The 24253-nt window shown below is 38.0% G+C and overlaps 1 protein-coding gene across 1 annotated transcript in view; it reads right to left on the bottom strand.

The window, feature by feature from the left end:
- Nucleotides 1-273: 273 nt before the first annotated feature.
- WDHD1 (WD repeat and HMG-box DNA binding protein 1) overlaps nucleotides 274-24253 on the bottom strand; it is a 68715-nt gene continuing 44735 nt past the window's right edge. Inside the window, exons 18-27 of the mRNA XM_066277873.1 lie at nucleotides 21296-21410; nucleotides 19917-20048; nucleotides 17129-17346; nucleotides 16911-17029; nucleotides 15739-15795; nucleotides 13010-13053; nucleotides 12428-12595; nucleotides 11695-11825; nucleotides 9003-9141; nucleotides 274-1032 (exon numbers count right to left, since the gene is read on the bottom strand). Of these exons, the coding sequence (XP_066133970.1) occupies nucleotides 835-1032; nucleotides 9003-9141; nucleotides 11695-11825; nucleotides 12428-12595; nucleotides 13010-13053; nucleotides 15739-15795; nucleotides 16911-17029; nucleotides 17129-17346; nucleotides 19917-20048; nucleotides 21296-21410 (1321 nt within the window). The 3' untranslated portion in view covers nucleotides 274-834. The remainder of the gene's footprint in view (nucleotides 1033-9002; nucleotides 9142-11694; nucleotides 11826-12427; nucleotides 12596-13009; nucleotides 13054-15738; nucleotides 15796-16910; nucleotides 17030-17128; nucleotides 17347-19916; nucleotides 20049-21295; nucleotides 21411-24253) is intronic.

Below are 24253 nucleotides of genomic sequence, written 5' to 3'. Positions count from 1 at the left end.
TTTTCTCTAACTACTGTCTTATCAAGGCTTCAAATACTTGCTCAGACAGAAAAGCGCTGTTGATGTTGATAACCAGAACACCCTACCAGGAACACATTACGCCCTGGGTTGCATACTATCAAAACACTATCTTCAATTCTTCTCTCCTGTGTGTATAATATATAGCAGGATGGGGTGGTGGAGGAATTCATGATAATAAATATAAAATATATTTTTTAGAAACATTTTCATCCGTTGGTAATACAATGTTAAGCCTATATCGAGCTGAATATGGAAATGTGAAAGTTTTATTTATTTTTTTTAAAACCAGGCTATGCAGACAATTAAAAGCCACATATTAAAAAAAATTCCAAAACAAAAGAAAAAATTCTCATTCTCAAAATTATTTACATGTTTAGGGCCCATATTAAAGAAAACACAGCCCCCTAGGTCAGTATAGAGAGCGTCTATGTAAACACACTTGGGAAGAGAGCTACTATAGTACTTCCCTACAAGGTATTTCAATGCTCAGAGGTTTTAAGACCTTGGTTTTGAAGGTTTTGAAGAAACAAAATCAAACTGGTTACCACTGGGACATACTAGTGGCCTCACATCAGTGACCACCTTACAAAGTTTCTGAATGGCCCTTCATGTGGGAATCAGAGCAATCCGCAGAAATGATAGTTTTTATACATTCCCTGCTTACTACACCACTATAAATACTACATTAGCTTACAATGACAAACAACTGTCTTTGAAAAAATATATGGCGTTTCCTAGAGATTTTTTTTAAAGTCCAGATTTATCAAAGATGAGTAAAAAACCCTATTACTTCCCTAAGGCCACTTCCTTACTCTATTCTTGCTTGAACGCAAAAGCTGACAGTTTCTGATTTGTAGAAATATCTAAAGGTTTTTGCTTTTTCGGCAAATTCCGATTCTCCTTTGCTGTTTCTTTCTGGGGTTCAGTGTCTGGACTCTGGTCGGCCCGTTTCCGCTTCTTTGCTTCAGCCCCATCGCCTGCAGTGCCACCTTTGGCCTTGGTAGCCCAAGCCTTTGTAAAAATGTTGGAGAAAAGATTTTTTACTCAGTAACAAAAAAAAATAGGTAGGAAATTATTTGTTCTATTTTTCTTATTTCTTATTACTTAATTGCAGAGCACATTAAAAACATTTACAGAATGAGGAAGATGGCAGCAGAGTAGGCAGATGCACAGACACCCAGCTCTCAACACCAAACTGGAATACAAATCAATTTAGAAAAAATCAGCATGAAAAACCAACACTGAACTGCAAGAACAGCTCTCAAAAACCAAGGAGCAAAGAGGAAGCCACAATAATCCTGGTAAGGAGTGCCTGAATCTCCTCTGCTTACAGGAAGGGAAGGAGGGGGGGTGAGGCTGAGAGCCCAGAGAGGATTTCACAGAGAAAAAAGAGCAGAAACTACTGCTCACAGCCACTTACCTGGCGACCAGGGAGCAAGGTGGGTTGAAAAGACCAGCTTATCTCCCAAGTGGAAAAGACAGGGAGAGGGACAGACTGTGAGGGGCTAAGGTATGCAAGAAACAAAATAAAAAAGCTGACTCATTCGTGCTGGAGGCGGCCATAGCTGGGGGAGGGACTGAACCTTTCACAAAACAGAGCTGAAGTGCTTCCGGATCAGAGATCTCCGGACATCTATCCAGCTCCAATCAGCACAATAAGACACAGCTGAAAACAAGAAGTGGGGAGGAGGGGCAGTAACTCAGGTCTCCATGGAGATCTGAGATACACCTCCCCCTACTGAAGCTGAGAGAAAAAACCCTGCCCCCAGTGAGATTAGTTGGAGGAAGAGACCTTCAGCGTCTCAGGTTACACCCACAGCATTCCTGGATACAGTTTCAAGGAAGCCCCCTGCTGAGATCAGTTAACAAGACTATCACCTGTTAAGAAAACAAACAAATCAAGACTTCAAAGCTGCCCAAATCCGAAAGTGGATTACAAATAATAGCTGATACCAACCCACGAAGACCTAAAAATAACACAACTGAAAACTGGAGGCAGACAACACCAAGCCTAGACTCAATCAACTCTACAAATAAAAAAAAAAAAGAAGAAGAAGATGAGAAAACAAAGCAGTGCAATCCAAATGAAACCACAAGAGACACTTTCGAGAGATGAACTGAGTGATATGGAAATAATCAAACTTCCAGATGCGGAGTTCAAAATAATGATTGTAAGGATGCTTAGGGATCTTAGAACAATGGAGGGGGAGTTTGAAAATCTAAATAAAGAAATAGCAAGTATAAAAAAGAATCAGTTGGAGACGACAAATACAATATCAGAAATAAAGACCACAATGGAAGGAATTAAAAACAGGATAGATAGGGCAGAGGATCGAATCAGCGAGTTAGAAGACAACTGGAATGAAGGCATGAAAGCAGAGAAGAAAAGAGAAAAAAGACTCAAAAAGTCAGAGGAAACTCTTAGAGAGCTCTGTGACAACATGAAGAGAAATAACATCCGCATCATAGGGGTTCCTGAAGAAGAAGAAAAAGAACAAGGGATAGAGACTTTGTTCAATCATATCATAGCTGAAAACTTCCCTAAATTAATGCAAGAGAAACTCTCACAAATCCAAGAAGCACAGAGGACTCCATTAAAGAGAAACCCAAAGAAACCTACACCAAGACACATCATAATTAAAATACCAAAGCTAAGCGATAAAGAGAAAATATTAAAAGCTGCAAGAGAAAAAAAAGTTATCACCTACAAAGGAGCCCCCATAAGGATGACATCTGACTTCTCAACAGAAACACTTGAGGCCAGAAGGGAATGGCAAGAAATATTCAAAGAAATGCAGAACAAGAACCTACAACCAAGACTACTTTATCCAGCAAGGCTATCGTTTAAAATTGAAGGAGAAATAAAAAGCTTCCCAGACAAAAAACAACTCAAGGAATTCATTACAACCAAACCAATGCTGCAGGAAATATTAAGGGGCCTGGTGTAAACAGATAAAGTGGGAAAAGAATACAGAAAAAAAGAAAAGAAAAAGGAATACACCTTTAAAGAAGAAAATGGCAATAAACAACTACATATCAATAATAACCTTAAATGTAAATGGATTAAATGATCCAATCAAAAGACATAGGGTAGCTGCGTGGATAAGAAAACAGGACCCATACATATGTTGTCTACAAGAGACACACCTTAGAACAAAAGACACACACAGATTGAAGGTAAAAGGATGGAAAAAAATGTTTCATGCAAACGGAAATGAAAAAAAAGCTAGGGTAGCAATACTTATATCAGACAAATTGGACTTTAAAACAAAGGATATAGTAAGAGATAAAGAAGGCCAATACATAATGATAAAGGGAGTAATCCAACAGGAAGATATAACTATTATAAATATCTATGCACCTAATATAGGAGCACCCAAATATATAAAACAGATTTTGATGGATTTAAAGGGCGAGATCAACAGCAATACTATAATAGTAGGGGATTTCAATACCCCACTAACATCACTAGATAGATCCTCAAGAAAGAAAATTAACAAAGAAACAGCAGACTTATTGGAAACACTAGATCAACTCGATTTAATAGATATCTTCAGAACCTTTCACCCTAAAGCAGCAGAATATACATTCTTTTCAAGTGCTCATGGTACATTCTCTAGGATAGACCACATGTTAGGGCACAAAAGTGCTCTCAACAAATTTAAGAAGACTGAAATCATATCAAGCACTTTCTCCGATCACAACGGCATGAAACTAGAAATGAATCACAGCAGAAAAGCTCAAAAATTCTCAAACACATGGAAACTAAATAGCAGGGTGTTAAATAATGAATGGATTAAGAATGAGATCAAAGAAGAAATAAAGAAATTCCTAGAAACGAATGACAATGAGCATACAACAACTCAAAATTTATGGGACACAGCAAAAGCAGTGCTGAGAGGGAAGTTCATAGCACTACAGGCACACTTTCAGAAGCTAGAAAAAGCTCAAATAAACAACTTAACCTTGCATCTAAAAGAATTAGAAAAAGAACAGCAAGTAAAGCCCAAATGTAGTAGAAGGAAGGAAATAATAAAGATCAGAGCAGAAATAAATGACATAGAGGCTAAAGAAACAATACAGAGGATCAATGAAACTAGGAGCTGGTTCTTTGAAAAGGTAAACAAGATTGATGCACCTTTAAGTAGACTCACCAAGAAAAAGAGAGAGAGGACTCAAATAAATAAAATTAGAAATGAGAGAGGAGAAATAACAACTGACACAACAGAAATACAAAATATTGTAAGAAAATACTATGAAGAACTGTATGCCAAAAAACTAGACAACCTAGATGAAATGGACAAATTCCTTGAAACGTACAATCTTCCAAAAATCAATCTGGAAGAATCAGAAAACTTAAACAGACCAATTACACCAAAGGAGATCGAAACAGTTATCAAAAAACTCCCAACAAAGAAAAGTCCGGGGCCCGATGGCTTCACAACGGAATTCTACCAAATATTCAAAGAAGAACTAACTCCTATCCTTCTCAAACTATTTCAAAAAATTCAAGAGGAAGGAAGACTTCCAAACTCCTTTTATGAGGCGAGCATAATTCTGATTCTAAAACCAGGCAAAGACAACACAAAGAAAGAAAATTATAGGCCAATATCTCTGATGAATATAGATGCTAAAATCCTCAACAAAATATTAGCAAACCGGATCCAACAATATATGGAAAAAATCATACACCATGATCAAGTGGGATTTATTCTGGGGAGGCAAGGCTGGTACAATATTCGTAAATCAATCAATGTGATTCATCACATAAACAAAAAGAAGGAGAAAAACCATATGATAATTTCAATAGATGCAGAAAAAGCATTTGATAAAATCCAGCACCCATTCATGATCAAAACTCTCAGCAAAGTGGGAATACAGGGAACATACCTCAACATGATAAAAGCCATCTATGAGAAACCCACAGCCAACATCATACTCAATGGGCAAAAATTAAAAGCAATACCCTTAAGATCAGGAACAAGGCAGGGGTGCCCCCTTTCACCACTCTTATTTAACATAGTCCTGGAAGTCCTAGCCACAGCAATCAGACAAGAAGAAGAAATAAAAGGCATTCAAGTTGGAAAAGAAGTAAAACTATCATTATTTGCAGATGATATGATATTGTATATAGAAAACCCTAAAGTCTCAGTCAAAAAACTACTGGACCTGATAAATAAATTCAGCAAAGTGGCAGGATATAAAATCAATACTCAGAAATCAGAAGCATTTTTATACACCAACAATGAACAGTCAGAAAGAGAAATTAAGGAAACAATCCCCTTCACAATTACAACCAAAAAAATAAAGTACCTAGGAGTAAACTTAACCAAGGAGACTAAAGACTTGTACTCGGAAAATTACAAAACATTGATAAAAGAAATCAAGGAAGATACTAACAAGTGGAAGCATATACCGTGCTCATGGTTAGGAAGAATAAACATCATTAAAATGTCTATATTACCCAAAGCAATTTATAAATTCAATGCAATACCAATTAAAATACCAATGACATACTTCAAAGATATAGAACACATATTCCAAAAATTTATATGGAACCAAAAAAGGACACGAATAGCCTCAGCAATCTTAAAAAAGAAGAATAAAGTGGGAGGTATCACACTTCCTGATATCAAGTTATACTACAAGGCCATTGTACTCAAAACAGCCTGGTACTGGCATAAGAACAGGCATATAGATCAATGGAATAGAACAGAGAACCCAGAAATAAACCCACAGTTCTATGGACAACTGATATTTGACAAAAGAGGTAAGGAAATACAATGGAGTAAAGACAGCCTCTTTAACAAATGGTGTTGGGAAAATTGGACAGCTACCTGCAAAAAAATGAAACTAGATCACCAGCTTACACCACTCACAAAAATAAACTCAAAATGGATAAAAGACTTGAATGTAGGCCGTGAAACCATAAGCATCTTAGAAGAAAACATAGGCAGTAAGCTCTCCGACATCTCTCGGAGCAATATATTTGCTGATTTATCTCCACGGGGAAGTGAAATAAAAGACAGGATAAACAAATGGGACTATATCAAACTAAAAAGCTTTTGCACAGCTAAAGACAACAAGAACAGAATAAAAAGACAAACTACACAATGGGAGAACATATTTGACAATACGTCTGATAAGGGGTTAATAACCAAAATTTATAAAGAACTTGTAAAACTCAACACCAGGAAGACAAACAACCCAATCCAAAAATGGGCAAAAGAGATGAATAGACACTTCTCCAAAGAGGACATACAGATGGCCAATAAGCATATGAAAAAATGCTCAACATCACTAATCATTAGAGAAATGCAAATTAAAACCACAATGAGATATCACCTTACACCAGTCAGAATGGCGCTTATCAACAAAACAACACAGAATAAGTGCTGGCGAGGATGTGGAGAAAAGGGAACCCTCCTGCACTGCTGGTGGGAATGCAGACTGGTGCAGCCACTGTGGAAAACAGTATGGAGATTCCTCAAAAAACTGAAAATCGAACCGCCTTTTGACCCAGCTATCCCACTTTTAGGAATATACCCCAAGGACACCATAGAACGGCTCGAAAAGGAGAAATGCACCCGCATGTTTGTGGCAGCATTGTTCACAATAGCGAAGATCTGGAAACAGCCCAAGTGTCCGTCAGAGGACGAGTGGATTAAAAAACTTTGGTACATATATACTATGGAATACTACTCAGCCATAAGAAATGATGACATCGGATCATTTACAATAACATGGATGGACCTTGATAACATTATACGGAGTGAAATAAGTAAATCAGAAAAAAAACTGAGATGAATCCATACATAGAAGGGACATAAAAATGAGACTCAGAGACATGAACAAGAATGTGATGGCAACAGGGGCGGGGGGGGGGGGGGTTGGGGGAGGGGGGAGGGGATGAAGAAGGAGAGAGGGGTTAGGGGAGGGGAGGGGCACAAAGAAAACCAGATAGAAGGTGACAGAAGACAATTTAACTTTGCGGGAGGGGTATACAGCACATTCAAATGTCAAAATAATCTAGAGATATTTTCTCTCAACATATGTACCCTGATTTATCAATGTCACTGCATTAAATTTAATAAAAAAATATTATTAAAAAAAAACATTTACATTAAACCTCTCATATTTCAATCTAAACTCTGCTTGTATTTAACCATATTAAGTGCAAAATGCGTTTTAAAATGAAACTTCTCATTCTGAGATTGTAGATTCACGTGCAGTTGTAGGAAACGATAAGATCCCATGTACCCTTTACCCTTACAGTAGAATTTGCAAAACTGTATTGCTGTATCACTACCAAGATATTAACATCGACAATTCCTTTTTACTTCTAACCATGTATGTCTGTGTGTTTAATTCTATTGCAGGTTCATGTACTTACCAACCACATTCAAGATACAGAACAGATCCATCTCCACAAGGGTCCATCAGGTAGCCCCTACTCCTCACCCAGGCCCTAGCTCCTGGCAACCAGCACTCTGGTCTTCACCCCTGTGACGCGACCATTTCAGGGGTCTTATATACAGTATACACTCTTTTAGGACGGGCCTCTATTCACTAAGTAAGAACCTAACAAGCTCCACTTGTTTCATCTGTCTCTTAAATCTGTTTTAATTTATAATACTTTCTTCTCCTTTATATTCTTCCCCATTTATTTATCATAGAACAGGGACCCTTTGAGCTATAGAATTTCTGATATGAATTGACTATAAGTAAATGTTTAAGGTTTATCTTAAAAATATTAATATATATATTACAATTCTAAGTATTCAAAAACAATCACAACTTTGCCAAGTTGCTTCCTCTTTTCCTACATAAAGTCTGATTCATTCAGATGCCATTTCTCCAAATTCTTTAGAATTTTTATCCCTTTATAAATATTATAAAAACTGTGAAACACAAAGTTGCTGGCAGGACTCTAAATGAGGCTAGACGTGGTTAGACCAGTTTCTAGCTTCCTCATTTTGCAATACCTTTACTCATAAACCGAGTTTATCAGGGCAAGAATCTGTTGCTAGGTGCCCACGTTGCACACTGCCATCCCTGGGAAAGTGAAGCCCTAGGATTTAATTGATACACCCACACACGTTCCTTCCCATTGCAAAGAAAGCTGCTCCTACCTAGCCTTCCTTCACATGGAAGAAATTTATATACGGAGCAACAGGTACCAGCACCTGTTCTAATTTCCATGTGAAAGGCTGGAAGAGAACACCGCCCCCCCAGGCAGTACTGTATTCTCAGAATTCAGTATAATAGCATTTTTAAAAATTCTGCTTACAAGACCCTATAAAGTTCCCATCTAAAAATGTGAATTAAGTTCATTTTTACTTAATTTTATTTGCTGTTAATTTATAACTAATGCTCTTTTTTAGTTTATTTATTTTTTAGGGAGCAAGAGAGAGACAAAGAGAGGAAGGGAGAGAGATGAGAAGAATCAACTCATAGTTGTGGCACTTTAGTTGTTCATTGATTGCTTTCTCATATGTGCCTTGACCAGGGTTAGGGGGTGGGGGTGTCCAGCCTTGCCAGTGATCCCTTGCTCAAGCCAGCGACCTCGGGCTTCAAGCTAGTGACCTTTGGGCTCAAGCCAGCAACCCTATGCTCCAGCCCAATGAGCCCATACTCAAACTTGCAGCCTCGGGGTTTTGAACCTGGATCCTCAGCATCCTAGGTCAACACTCTATCCACTGCACCACCACTTGGTCAGGTCAGTATTCCTTATAGTACATAGGAACTTAATCGGAGGTAAACAATATACCTGCCCCCAAATTAACCATTAGCACTCGGTAATAACTACTACATAGCTGTATGTTCCATTAAATAACTGGCATTTCAGTTATTTAATTTCTTCTCCACCCAAAGTTTATCAAAATGTATTCAGTTTTCAAAACAGAAAAAGGTATTTTCTATCAGAATTTTTAGGACTTGTGAAATCACTAAGATCTCAATCTCAGCATCATTATCCTTACCTTCCTTTCTTCAGTGGACAATACTCTAAATCGCAGCATTCCTTCTTTTATTATGTCTGCTTCATCTGAAAAGTCAGGGTTGTCAGACAAAATATTACTTCTGTTTTCTTCTAGCCACATCTGGAACCCAGTCTTTGGCCTAAAATGGCACAAGCATGTGAAAAAATGTTACACAGACTTGAGATATAATTTAAAGTGCTTTATGATTTTTCAGGTTAGTAATTAACCATTATTCTTTGCATACCTATAAAAAGGAAGAGATACAATTAATTATACTTGTTAATGCTCATATTACACATTACTTAAAACTTTCTGGAGTCTGCAGAAATAATGAACTGAAAAGTTTTTTGTAAGCTCAATTCAAAGGGATTATACACCTGTATTTTCCAAGTGAAGCAACCATGAATTCTGTACTTTCAACTCTTGCTCAACGTCTCCAATCTCACTTAGCTCCTCGAGCCCAGTAAAATTCTTCCATGTATCCTTGGTAGGCTCTTTCTCTATTTCCCAAACAAGCTATTTGAAATCTGCAGGACTTCTCCCAACCATCTGAGCCATCCTCTTACCCTGGCTCTTAGAGCTGGCCTGGGTGTGTGGGTCCTTTCTTGTATCATCATTATATAAAACATGGACACAGCATACTTGTCAATCTTATTAGATTTTTTAAAAAAGATTTTTATTGATTTAACAGAAAGAGGAGAGAGAGAAATAGGGAGCGAGAAGTATCAACTCATAGTTGCTCACTTTAGTTGGTCACTGATTGATTGCTTGTTGTATGTGCCCTGATCAGGCAAGGGCTTCGAACCAGAAACCCCAGCGCTCCAGGTTGATGCTCTATCCACTGTGCCACCACAGGTCAGGCAATTTTATTAGATTTTTTAAAAAAATTTTATTTACTGATTTTGGCAGAGAGAAAAGGGGTGGGGACATAGATCTGTTCCTGTATGTGCCCTAACCAGGGATTCAACAGGCAACCTCTGTGTTTTGGAACAATGCTTCAACCAACCACGCTATCCAGCTAGGACTTTATTAGATTTCACTTCTCACACAATTGTCTTTAGGTCACAAGTGAGGATTCAATGCAAACATTTACTATTTACTGAGCATTTTTTTTCTGTACGTCCAGTTCATAGTATAAAAACCTGAATCTTCTTAAAATTTTCACTGTTTAGTATCTGAATTAAATTCAAAATAAAATAGGATAAATAAAAAACCACATATAGGGGTCCTGGCCCAGTAGCTCAGTTGGTTAGAATGTAGTTCCTACATGACAAAGTTGCAGATTTGATCCCTGGTCAGGGTACATACAAGAATCAACCAATATATGCATAAATAAGTGGACCAACAATGTCCTGGCGAGTAGCTCAGTTGGTAGAGCATAGTCCAGATATGTAAAAGCTGCTGGTTCAATCTCCAGTCACGGCACATACAGAAACATCAATCTATTTCTCTCTCTCTGAAAATAATCAATAAAAAAATATTTTAAAAAATTAGTAGAACAAATCAATATTTGTCTCTTTCTCTCCCCCTTGCCCTCTTTCTCTCCAAAATTAATTTAAAAAAATTTCAAGTAAAAATATAGCTACTACCCCCTCAAATTAAACTGGTTAGTATAAAATACTGATTAAATGATATACAATAGTAAAAATAAAGTGATGGCTTTTTCATTTTTCATGTACTTTAAATAAATCTAGCATAACAGAAATCAAGAAATTCAGTAACATACTGCAACTGTGGACAAACAGGAATTCTCCTATTGCTAGGGTGTATAAAATGATAACATCAATGCAGAACCACCTTGCAAAATCTGTCAGAATTACAGTGCTCATTAATTTACACCATACAGAAATACAGAGCTATATATCTCTGTGAGAAATGACATTTATATACATATAAAGTTAGTCACTGCAGTACTATATATATTAGCAAAATACCTTTCTCTACCAAAAGAGAACTAAATTATAATATATCCATTCAATGTGTATAAAAAGATGAAAGAAACTCTGTGTAGTAATCTGAGATGACCTACAAAAACTACTAAATGAAAAAAAGCAAGATATAGAACAACATGTATGCCACAATTTCTGTAAAACTAAAAATAAATAGATCAACGCAAGTATTTGTGCGTGCATCAAGTCTGGAAGGCTACATAAAAAACTTGTTACAGTGCCTACTTGTGGAGAGAGGAACAGGGCAGATAAGAGATTTACTCTTCATCACACCTGTCTTGATTATGTTTCTCCCATGTAACTACATACGTACTTTATCTACTAAAAAAGAAGCAATTTGGGAGGACAAATGGTTATGGATGGAGACCTGACTTGGGGGATGACACACAATGCAGCGTATAGACGATGAACTGTGCTCCTGAATCCGTTTAATTTTGTTAGCCAGTGTCCCTTGTATAAATTCAGTAAAAAGGAAGAAAAACAACAACAAAGAATTATAAAATAGAGTATCCTAATAAAATGTTTCTACAATTTAAAACACATCCAATCTACAAAGCATACTTTGATATGTAAATAGACATCAATCGGTACTTGTAACTTCCTTAACATTCTAAGTATTAAGAAGTTATCAGCGTGTGATTTATAATAATGACTAGCAGAGCTGCAGAACTGTACTGCTGCTTCTGTGTGCCTTTTATCGAGAGACTGCACGCAGAGAATACTCAACTTCTCCATGTACTGACCTTTGGTGTTCAGTGTCTTGAGGACAAATAGCTGGGGTTTCAGATGATAAATTTTTAGGATTTTCTTCTTTTGCTTCCTCCGTCTTATCAGCTTGGGAAGTTCTTTTCTGGAAATAGGCTGCTGCCGAGACCTGTAAAAGCAAACATAATGAGCACTGCAACAAAATTTAGTACGGTTTCATATGCTACAAACAGGTTTTGGAATGCAGAAAAATATTTGTAATTATTTAGAATTCTTACACCAACATGTCCTGAAGTTCTCAGTTGAAAATAAGCATGCATACAAACAAAACCCCAAAAAACTATATTTCAAATTCTAAGTTTTCTAAATGAAGAAAATTGTATGAAATGGAAAGGATACTCAACAGATCCACTTTATTGATGACATACATAGGATGAGGCAAAATGAGAACACAAAACAAGGAAAGACTAGGAGCCAGGTAATATACCAGTTGTCATTAAATAGAGATACGCATCAGAACCACCTGAGATGTTAAAACAAACAAATAAAAAAACAAAAACCAAATAGATGCCTGAGTCCCCAGGGCATGGGTATGTATATATTATATTTAAAAAGTGATTCTGAGCAAAACCAGAACGGAGAACTATGCCCTCCCTAGACAATTATAAACACTGCAGTCTCCTGTCCCACACCCAAAACAGCAGACAAAACTAAAGTAAGACAAACAGATCTCGTGATGCTTACTGCAGATGTGGGTAGTTGTAACAGTACCTGCTTAGACTTTGGCTTTAGAACTAGAGGCTTTATTACTGGAGACTTTTCATCATTTGTAGTTCGATTAAGTGCAGATTTCTTGTATGATTTGTTCATATTGTCTAAAATATTGACAGAACGTGCTGAATTCACTGAAATGGCTGGCTCTTTGGAATTGGCCGATACCTAAAGAGCAAACTTGTATGTATTAGCATTTTATGTTTAAAGAAGAAAAAGAATCCCAATACATTTATTTTTCCTTAAAATTTCTGCTAAGGTTATATTGCGGTCTCATTTTTGGAATGGAGTACATTTGGTACAATCCAAATTAAGACTGATCCACAAATTCCCAAATAACCACATCCTCAAGAAAAACAGGGAGTATCTTTCAGAACCCTAGGTACTTAGAGGATAAGTAGAAAATGTAACCTATAGCCCAAATGTGAGCCTGTGCTGCTTTTGTCTTTGTTTTCACAAAGATCTTCTGCAGTCTTCAATGCCTCCAGTCTGGGGAGGGTCATCAAGCAGGTGCTTTGAAAATATTTCTCTGTATGGAAATGCATTTAAATAGACAATACTGTATTACTGGAAAGAGCTTACCTTGAAGGGGTTTGCTCGTCCTTGGTTGCTAGAGGTAACTGCACCTTGCATAAGAAAGAAACCCTCACTTAATAATGGTAAAATAAATACAGAAGACGTCAGACTTCTGTAATAAAACATGAAATATTTTAATCTATACTATATAAAAATAAATGTACTCTGTAACTTTAAAACAATTAATAACTGTATACGACCTCCTTCCTATTTCCAAGACAAAATAAAAGCTTTTAGATGAAACTATTGCAACTTGCCACTATAAAATATACTTCCTCAATACATATAGTTCTAGCCTTGTCTCCCAGAACCATGGAAGAATGGGGTCTTAGTTTATTTAGCTAAGGTTAGTGATTCTTCTCCTTGTGCTCTCAATCTCATCCCCTCCTACTTTGTCAAGAAACTTGTCCTGGGGAATTTGAGATCTTGCTCCCCACCACTGTCCTCAGTGCTCAAATAAACTCTTACAAAAATTCAAAAAAAAAAAAAAAAGGAAAGAGGGAAAGGGAAAGGGAAAGAAAAAGGGAAAGGGAAAGAAGGGAGGAAAGATGGATGGAGAGGGAGGAAGGAAGGAGAGATGGAAGGAAGGAACTTGTACTACCAATGGCTATACCATCTTTTTTTTCCCCCGAAGTTAGAAGCGGGGAGTCAGTCAGACAGACTCCTGCATGCGCCCTACTGAGATCCACCCAGCATGCCCACCAGGGGGCGATGCTCTGCCCATCTGGGGCGTTGCTCCATTGCAACCAGAGCCATTCTAGCACCTGGACCAACTTTGCTCCAATAGAGCCTTGGCTGCAGGAGGGGGAGAAAAAGAGAGAAAGGAGACAGGGAAGGGTGGAAAAGCAGATGGGCACTTCTCCTGTGTGCCCTGGCCAGGAATTGAACCCAGGACTTTCATACACCGGGCTGACGCTCTACCGCTGAGCCAACTGGCCAGGGCCAATGGCTATACTTAGGTTTTCCAACTTAAACAAAAAACAAGCCTTCTCTACCTACATCCCTCTAGCCACCATTTTCTCTCACTCCCTACATACAGCCAAATTTCTCAAGAGCTATCTATCTACATGGCTGTTTTCATTTCCTTACTGCTCATATATTCCAACATCCAATATAATATGGCTTCCAACTACTACCCTACAGAATCTGCTGTTGCTAAGAACTCAATGAAACTATTTGTAGTCAAATATGGTGGATACATTTCAGTCATTGTCTTATTGGCCCTCTCAACAGCATTCCACATAGCTGAGTGTTCCTTTCTTCTTGATACTGTCTCCTTCCTTGACTTCTCAGATATTGCATTACCCTAGCTTACTTCTTTCCTCTCTAGTCTTAATCTCTTTCAATGGTTCCTCTTCCTCCTCTACTTCTATCCCAATTTAAATGTGGGGGATTCCCTAGGCCTACATTCATTTTTCTTGTCACTTTACATCCTCCCCCAATGCTCCCTTACCCATACCCATGGTGTAGTTATACTTACCAGATGATTTTCACTTTACATCTCCATTCCACAGACACTGCTTTCCTGAGCTCCTGACCCAAATATCCAAGAGTAATGCACTATCTTCCTATCTAAACTTGCATTTTCCTAGTGTTTCCTGACTCAGTAAATGGCATCATCATTCATTCAAGTACTGAAGCCAAGAAACAGTCATTCTTCACACCTCAACTTCCAACTCTCTACATCATTTCCTGATCTACCTCTTCAATTCTTCCCATTCTTCCTACCATCACCATGATCCTAGCCCCAGCTACCGCTTAATCTTACTTGGACTGCCTTGGTAGTCTCTTTATATGCATTCCTCCTCTGCACTGTGGCATGCTATGCCCCTGTTTAACACCTACAACCTCCCAGCAATCTTAGAATATAAGTCAAAATCCTTTCTATGGACTCTGGGAATATACATAATTTGGTTCCTGTCCACTGCTCCAAAACCATTCAGCACCACTTTTTCTTTGCTCTCTGTGCTCTTCACACCATTCTTAACAGCTTTCACACATGCTCTGTGAGCCCACAGGTTTTGTCTCTGCTTCTGCCCCAACCCACCTTTGCCTACCTTGTTCTTTTCATTTTGGTTATCTGCTTTAAATACTTCATGAGGCCTTTCTTACAGTCTCAACCCACCTCCCACCACAAATAAATTACAGGCACCTGTTATGCTTTTTTAATACTTTGCAAACATTAAAATATTTTTTATTAATTGATTTTAGAAAGAGAGAAGGGAGAAAGGAGGAAGGGAGTGGAAGAGAAGGAGAGAGGGAGAAAGTAAGACTCATGAAACATCAATTTGTTGTTCCACTTATTCATGCATTCACTGGCTGAGTCTTGTATGTGCTGACTGGGGATCAAACCTGCCACCCTGGTGCACTGGGACAATGTTCAAACCAACTGAGTTACCCAGCCAGGGCTGTACACATTTTTAAAGATAATTTTTTAAGTCAAAGTAATACATGTACATAGTTTTTAAAGCCAACCAATACTACAAGCTTTATACAGGGATCAACAACTCATGTCTGTTTGACTTGTTATCACTCATCTAGTCAATACCTGACACACAACAGGTGCTTAGTAAGTATTTGTTAAATGACCCCAGTTTCACAAACATCTCTGATAACAAAATACCCAAACACACACAAAAACAGGCCCTAAAGGGGAAAGTATTTGAGCAGATGTATTGCTTTAAAGATCACTTGCAAAATTCTCTTGGTATCACAAAATTACAAATATTTTTTACCTGACTTAACAGATGGCACATCAGAGAAATTTGAACTTTTGGAAAATGGGTTCTGTCCTATAAAATAAGATAATACAATGTAAATGGGAAAATAAAGTCATCCTCTACAATCAACAGATGTCTTGAAAAAGTATGAGTACAGCACTCCCTCCTTATCCATGAGGGATACGTTCCAAGACCCCTTGTAGATGCCTGATATAGTTGTTCATATGGAAAATAATATAATAATTAATAAATAATACAAGAATAAACTCTATTTCATGTACTCACATCTGTAAACCTACCTTTCTCCCACTCTGTACATACTTACGATAGTTTAATTTATAAATTAGGCACAGTAAGAGATGAGCAACAGTAACTAACAACAATATAGAACAATTATAATAATACACTGTTATGTGAATGTGGTCACTCATTCCCAGGGATCCTTGCTGAAGTATTCTAAAGGTTCTATGTTTTCTGGTGCAAAACACTGCCATCAACCAGATATGTTTTCTGTTCGTGTCTTCCGTCCACATCTTAAGTAAGCACTTACCACACACTGTGACGATGACGTGCAGTTTGAGGTGCAAGAGCAAAACCAGCACGAATTTCTTTTGCCTTCATCACAATTTCACAGACAGAAAATTTGTTCTTACCGTAGATCATAGCAACTTCTGCATATGATCTTTTCTTTCCTTATAAAGTTGAGAACTTTGACCTTTTCACTCAAAGGAAGAACATTATAGCTTCTCTTTAGCATATCCAAATTGCCAGCATCTATTCTTGTGCTTTGGGGAAATTATTAAGTAAAATGAGAGTTAACCTGAACACAAGCACTTCAACACCAGTGAATCTGATATGAGTGACTAAGTGACTAATGGGTGGGTAGTATATACAGTATAAATACTGTTGACAAAGAGATAATTCACATCCTGGGTGGTATGGATCAGACAGTGCAAGATTTCATCATGCTACTCAGAATGATACAATTTAAAACTTACGAACCCTATATTTTTGGAATTTTCCTTAATATTTGAGACTTGCAGTTGACTGTAGGTAACTGAAACCGCAAAAAGCAAAACCATGGATAAGGCAGGACTACTGTACTTAATTTTCCTTGCTAAGTAAATTAGGGAAAGCCCTACACATGACATTTCTTGTCTTTAAATTGCCTTAAAGCTATATCTTACCATGCTTGGGTAGTTCTAATTTTTCTTCTGTATCACCAGCTTCTCCAGCATCTTCTGCTGCTTCTTCAACTTGATTTCTGAGCCTCAGCTGGCTCCACTCTGTAGGACTATTACTGTAACTAAAAGACAGTAATATTATTTAATAAAGAACTGTATGCAAAGACCAAACTAATATTCAATATGGTAAAGAAAAACTCAAACAACTGAATATTTCTTACCCAGCATTCAGTTTTTTTCTGAAATTTTCTTCTTCTTCCTCTTCTGCTTGGCTGGCTGCCAATTCTGCTGCCTTCTCGACAGCCAGTTCACTAAGCCTTTGGGCCAATATTAATCGCCGCGAACGAGAAGCATATTTAATGGCTAAATTCACAGCATTTTGAGTCATCAGCTCAGCAAGTTCCACACAACGAAATTCCCGCTCCATTTTACAGGAAAGCTAGCCCAAAGGGAAATAAAACAAAACCAAAAATCAATAATAATAACAATCAAATCATGTTAAGTTAAACTTATTAAAAATAAAAATATGAAACTACTAGTAAAGCTAAGAAAAGAGCTTTCTAGATACTGTATCTCACTGATTCTAAGATGCACAGAAGGAGAGAGAAGGAGAAGCACTTATCTGTCGTTCCACTGTATGTGTCCTGACCAGGGATCAAACCAGCAGCCCTGTAGTACTGGAACAATGCTCTAAGCCTAACCAACTGAGCTACCTGGCCAGGGCTCCCATAGTTTTAAAGTGTGATTGTCTATGATTTCCAATTACCAGAAACAGTTTTACAACTTCCACATTAGCAAACAACTTCCTTTTTCTTGTTTTTTTTATACTCACAATAAGAAACAAAGGGCATTCATTTAACATCTCTAAGAAAACAATGTCTAGTCTTATTTTGGAAGGAATTTTGATAACTCAAAGTGAGGCAACTCAAGTACAATGTGAAAAAAATTAGTACTTCAAAGACTACTAAGGGTCTCATAGTTCAGAGGGTAGACGGATTATTTTGTTACTTAGACATCCTATTTCAGATTCATCCACATAAACTTGATATTCATCTACATGTTCTTCTCAAGTCTTCTAGTATCAATTATCTATAAGCAGTACTTCTCAATGAGGGTGATACTCTGCTCAGGGGCATTTAGAAATAAAAGGGAGTACAATAAGTCCTCATTTAACATGATGATGGGTTCCTGGAAACTGACTTTAAACCAATTTTACCATAGGCTAATTGATATAAATAAGAGTAAGTTCCACATGACTGGTGATGGCACTGTAGATAAAGCATCGACCTGGGACGCTGACGACCCAGGGTTTGAAACACCAAGGTCTCCGGCTTGAGCACAGGCTAATCCAGCTTGAACGCAGGGTCACTGGCTTGAGTGTGGGGTCATGGCTTGGCTTGAGACCCCAATTCAAGGCACATGTAAGAAGCAGTCAATGAACAACTAAAAGTGACACAACTATGAGTTGATGCTTCTCATCTCTCTCCCATTGCTATCGTTCTTTCTCAAAAGTAAAAAAATGTTTCTACCACATATTTCCAGTCACAAAAACATTACCAAACTTCTGAATAAATACCCAAAACCTAAATTAAACTGAAATAAATGTGTGAGATAATTATTTTCCAACCCACTATTCTAATTCAGAATGATGGGTGGCCAGAACGCATCCTGGTAGCTCAGGGCACAAGGAGGGAACCCACTCTTGAAAGAATGGCCTTCCATTGCAGGATGCACTCACCCACACCCACTCACCCTGGGACAGTGTAGACACACAATTCACCGCACATGCACATCTTTGGGATGTGGGAGGAGACTGGAATACCTGGGGAATACCCATGCAGACATGAGGAGAACATGCGAACTCCACACAGTGGCCTCTGCTAGGAGTTTGGGATTCCCCTCCCCCCAATTATACCTTACTGACATCGAATGAAATGATGTTATTCTAGGACCTGCTGTAAAAGATTATCACAGTAACTAGGTTGAACAGGCATTTGCCAGGGGGCCGGGAATGCTAAAGAGCAGTCCCCAAAGCTACCGGTACCCTCCTGAGAAACCCTGTTCCAAAGGAAAAGCTCCCGTATGCCTAAATGGTAAGCAGATTCAACACGCTTCCTGAAATGTGCTGTAGGAAGTAAAAAGGCTACTGGTTCCTAGACCACAAATGACACTTTATAAAAGGAACAAAACTTACTTTATAATAAACCAATTAAATTTCTTTAGTATTAAACTCAAGGCAGTGCTGCACAGAGGTGGCCATAGCAAATACCACTTTCTGGAGACTGCACTTAGCTCTGTGATCTTAGATTTCACTCTTCCCTCAATTTCAAAATGAAAAGTCTGCACTATTTACTCTCTCAAGAAATACTGAGGTCTGCTGTGTGTTAGATCCCACTTAGTACCTGGCATGGCCACTGCCTTCAAGGGGCTACAGCCTCAGTCACGATGAGCGGAGAAGAAACCATTTTATACTCCTGTCCATAAACCAACCTAGAGTGACAACACAAGTGTGAACCTAATGTTTAAAAAAGTTCATTTATCTCCAAAGGTAAAAGTACTTAAGTATCCCAGGCACAAACATGTACCGTACACAGTTACCTAAGAGGATGACAAAAATAGGAATATGTAAAAGCCTTCTGAAAGCTCTTAAGACTGCCATCATTGGAGGTTTAGAAGCCCAGGAACTTCGTTGCACAGGATAAGAACAGGAACCAGAGCTCCTGGTTCTCAAACGTTATTAAGCATCATCTAAACTGCTTGGAAGACCCATTAAAAGTGTTTGCAAAAAGCAAAAAGGGAGGTTGCACCAGTACAGTTTAATACCACCTATGATACAAGGTAATGTTCTAAGTATTTTAAATACATAGTGAACTGGAAAAAACATTTTTAAGGGAGAAAAACACCACCATACAAGCTGTGGAACTCAGTCCTAATTCAAATACCTTTAAGAGATTCAAACGGAGAAAAGCATTTAACTTTAATTTTTTTCAGTATATTTATTTTACTTACTGCAAGCATTTTAAGTAAAAGTTCCTGTTGTTCTTTTATTGCTTGATTTTTAGTGCTCTCTTCATATTCATAACCATTTTGAGCTAAATAATCAAGGTGGTTGTGAAACACAACTGAACGCCAAAACTGTTCCTGCAAAAGTGGGAAAAATTGCTTCGAGTCAACTGTCACTTAATACCAGGCAAGTGTTAAATATTTATCTTAACATGCCAGTTTCTGAATAAAATATTTTCTGAAATACTCATTTCTATAACATCAAATTCTAACTGTGATACTATGGCTTGACTTTATCTCCTATCCTTAAAAAGGGGCTGGGGGGAATATAGCATTTGAACAGTTTCCTAACTATTATAGTTAATGCTCAGAGAACCCAGTAAATCAGTTTTTTAGAAGCCAATTTGCTTCTTGTTTAGAACACGGGTCCCCAACAACGGCCAGCAGGCCTCATGCGGCCCCCTGTGGCCATTTATCTGGTCCCCTGCTGCACTTCCAGAAGGGGCACCTCTTTCATTGGTGGTCAGTGAGAGGAGTACACTGACCATCTCATTAGCCAAAAGCAGGCCCATAGTTCCCATTGAAATACTGGTCAGTTTGTTGATTTAAATTTACTTGTTCTTTATTTTAAATATTGTATTTGTTCCCGTTTTGTTTTTTTACTTTAAAATATGTGCATTGTGCATAGGGATTTGTTCATAGTTTTTTTTTATAGTCCGGCCCTCCAACGGTCTGAGAGACAGTGAACTGGCCCCCTGTGTAAAAAGTTTGGGGACCCCTGGTTTAGAATAAGTAATTGTAAGACTTCAAATGACTTGATGATGCAGGGCTAAGACTAGGGTGAATCAAGCCAGGTGTATGGAGGCACACCCTCTTAGAACCTGCCCAACCCTGACAGTGAGCCCCTTACATGAGCGAGGCACTGAGGATACAACCCATTCCTTCACAGACAAAGTCCCTGCCAGCAGTGATGGCAACCAGGTGCGCTGGTGACCATAGCAGTCCCCCTCCTCTCTGCTTCCTCTGTCTGGTGACCATAGCAGTCCCCCTCCTCTCTGCTTCCTCTGTCTGGTGACCATAGCAGTCCCCCTCCTCTCTGCTTCCTCTGTCTGGTGACCATAGCAGTCCCCCTCCTCTCTGCTTCCTCTGTCTGGTGACCATAGCAGTCCCCCTCCTCTCTGCTTCCTCTGTCTGGTGACCATAGCAGTCCCCCTCCTCTCTGCTTCCTCTGTCTGGTGACCATAGCAGTCCCCCTCCTCTCTGCTTCCTCTCTCTAATTATAAAGTAATGAATACTCAACACTGATCATCAGGCTATTTTTAACTGGCTATGTCACAGGCAGTGCATTATCAAATTCAGAGTGTCTATGCAAGATTTCCACATACCTCCATTTGTCCTTTCTCTGTTGCAATCTGACAGTAAGGAAGCTGAAAGGATAGTATAGCTACTGCAGGGCGTGGAAGGGTAGGAGGAAACCGAGAGCCTTTACAAGGAATGCACCTGTCAGTAAAAAAAGTCTTGCCATAAAACTTATATGTATAATATTAAATATACCTCTTCAAAATAATGACATTCATGAATGAAATAAACCATCTTACTTGAATGAACATTAGATGGAATAGTAAAAATCCTTATAGGTTCAAAACTTATCCTCTTAAGATCAAAATGTAAATTATTTTATTCAAATTACTAAATGACTTGATTCCTGGAAATAACATGCAAAAAATTCCTGAAAACAACCTACACCTTAAGAACTTAAAAAACAGTCAACTACCCTGACCTGTGATGGCGCAGAGGATTAACCTGGAATGCTGAGGTTGCTGGTTTGAAACCCCTGGCCCAGTCAAGGCACATATGAGGAGCAATCAATGAAAAACTCAAGTGAAGCAACCACGAGTTGATATTTCTCTCTCACTTCCTCTCTCTCTGAAATCAATAAATTTTTTTTTTAAAAAGCAGTAACTAATATATTCCATTTGATACTAAAAATGTCCCTAAGGAAATACTTGAGGCTTCTGAAAAGACACAGAAATAATAACTAGCAATTCCTCTATAGTTGTCTACTAAGTTTGTTTTCATATTTTCTACGACCATGTTTTCTCAAACATCCCAACCACGGCCTTCAAAAATACCCAATACACTGCTTCTTAGCCTTCCAACACAACAGACGCCATCAGACAGCAATTTCTGTCACCCTTCAACTACCAAATGTATCTGCAATTGTTTATCTTTCCTTTCACTGCTGCTAAAATGCCTCACCCTCCTATTTTAGACAGGTAGTCTAAAACCTATCACTTCTTTTTCGTTTTTTAGGATTTCATTCCTTCTATTGTCTCCTTTTCTTACATTGTCAATCTCATCTTGTTTACCAAATTTATTGCTAAAAGATTGCAAAAATGGTCTAGAATCATCTAAACTAAATGATGCCTTTGCTGACTTAACAGCCTTCTTTAGATTCCGCCCCCATCTCTGGTCCTCTTCTTATTGAAGAGTTATCTACGTACTATGCTGTCAGCCCACCCCAATCTGGAGCTTAACACTTTATCATGTCACTAAAAGCACTGCTATAAGGGTTACAAGTAACTTCCACGTATCCAAACTAAGAAGTCTTGAACTTAACTTCTAGTCTTATTTGATTCAGGTTACTGAATTAACTCTCTCATTAAAAAACAAACAAACTCAACTTATTGAATTTTTAAACAAGAAATACATTTACATGCACAAAGTGTAATAAAGAATAGAGAAATTTTCTATACTATCCTGAGTTTCTTTTGTTACTATTCTATTGTTGGTTTCTTTTTTACTCTTCCAGGAATTCTTTGGCATATATAAGCATATATTATTATGTACTCTTATTCTCTCTCCCTTGTACACAAATGGTATTCATTTCACTTGCCACATCTTACAGATCTTTCCACATCATTACATATAGCATCCTTACTCTTTTTATGGGGGGAAGTATTTTATTTTACTTATTGGGGTAACACTGGTTAACAGAATTATACAGGTTTAAGGTGCATAATTCTACAACACCTCATTTGTACACTGTTCACCACCCCAATTTATCTTTTGTTTTCTTTTTTAGCGAAAGAGACAGAGAGAGGGGCAGATAGGGACAGACAGAAAGAGAGAGATAAGAACCATCAGTTCTTTCATTGCAGCACCTTCGCTGAATGCTTTCTCATGTGTCTTAACCAAGGGGCTCCAGCTGAGCCAGTGGCTCATTGCTCAAGCCAGCGACCTTGGGCTCAAGTCCACACTTAAGCCAGCAACCTCGGGGTTTGAACCTGGGTTCTCTGCATCCCAGGACAATACTCTGTCCACTGTGCTACCACCTCGTCAGGACCCAACTCACCCTTTTTATTAACAGCTTTATTAAGATATAATTCGAACATCAAAGATCACATAGAATGTACTGTAGCCATACGATTTCAGTGTATAACTCAGTTTTTAGTATATTCAGAGTGGTGCATCTATGACTACTCTCTAATTCCAAAATATTTTCATCACTTTAGAGAGAAACCTCACACCCATCAGCAGTCACTTCCTATTGTCCACTGCCCCTCCCCTGCAAGACACTGGCAATCACTAATTTACTTATTGTCTCTATAGATTTACCTGTTCTGAAGATCTCATATAAATAATCATAATATGTGGCCTTTTGTGTCTGGCTTCATTCACTTAACATAACATTTTCAAGGTTCGTCCATGTTGTAGCAGGTGTCAGTATTCCATTCCTCTTTATAGCCCAGAAATATTCCCTTGTATGGATATACCGCATTTAACTTATTCATGCATCAGCTAATGTACACTGAAATTGTTTTTACTTCTTAGCTATTATGAATAAATCTATGATGAACATTCAATTACAATTTTTTGTATAGATGTGTTTTCAATTCTCTTGGGTATATTCCGAGGAGAAGAACAGCTCATATGGTAACTCTGTTTATCCTTAGAGGAACTGCCAAAACCTTCCATATCACACCGTTACCCAGGGATGGTGGAGGGTTCGAATATCTCTGCATCCTCACTAACACCCGTTATTGTGTGTGTGTGTGTGGGGGGTTATTATAGCCTTTCTAATGTGTGTGAAGTGGTATCTCTTTGGTGTTGATTTGTATTTTCCTAATGACTATAATGTTGAATATCTTTTCATATGCTATTGCCATATATATATATATATACACATATAAGAATATCTATTTAAAATCTTTGCCTATTTTTAAATTGAGTCTTTTTTTAAGCTGTAAGAGTCCTTTATATATTCTAGATAAACATCACTCATCACATATATGATTTACTTCACCCTTTTAAAAAATTAGAGTATTCTAGTATATAAATGT

Source organism: Saccopteryx bilineata, chromosome 4, assembly GCF_036850765.1.
Source record: "Saccopteryx bilineata isolate mSacBil1 chromosome 4, mSacBil1_pri_phased_curated, whole genome shotgun sequence".
Lineage (NCBI taxonomy): Eukaryota > Metazoa > Chordata > Mammalia > Chiroptera > Emballonuridae > Saccopteryx > Saccopteryx bilineata.
The sequence above is the reverse complement of the archived record's forward strand: the minus strand, read 5'-3'. Positions and strand labels throughout refer to the sequence as shown.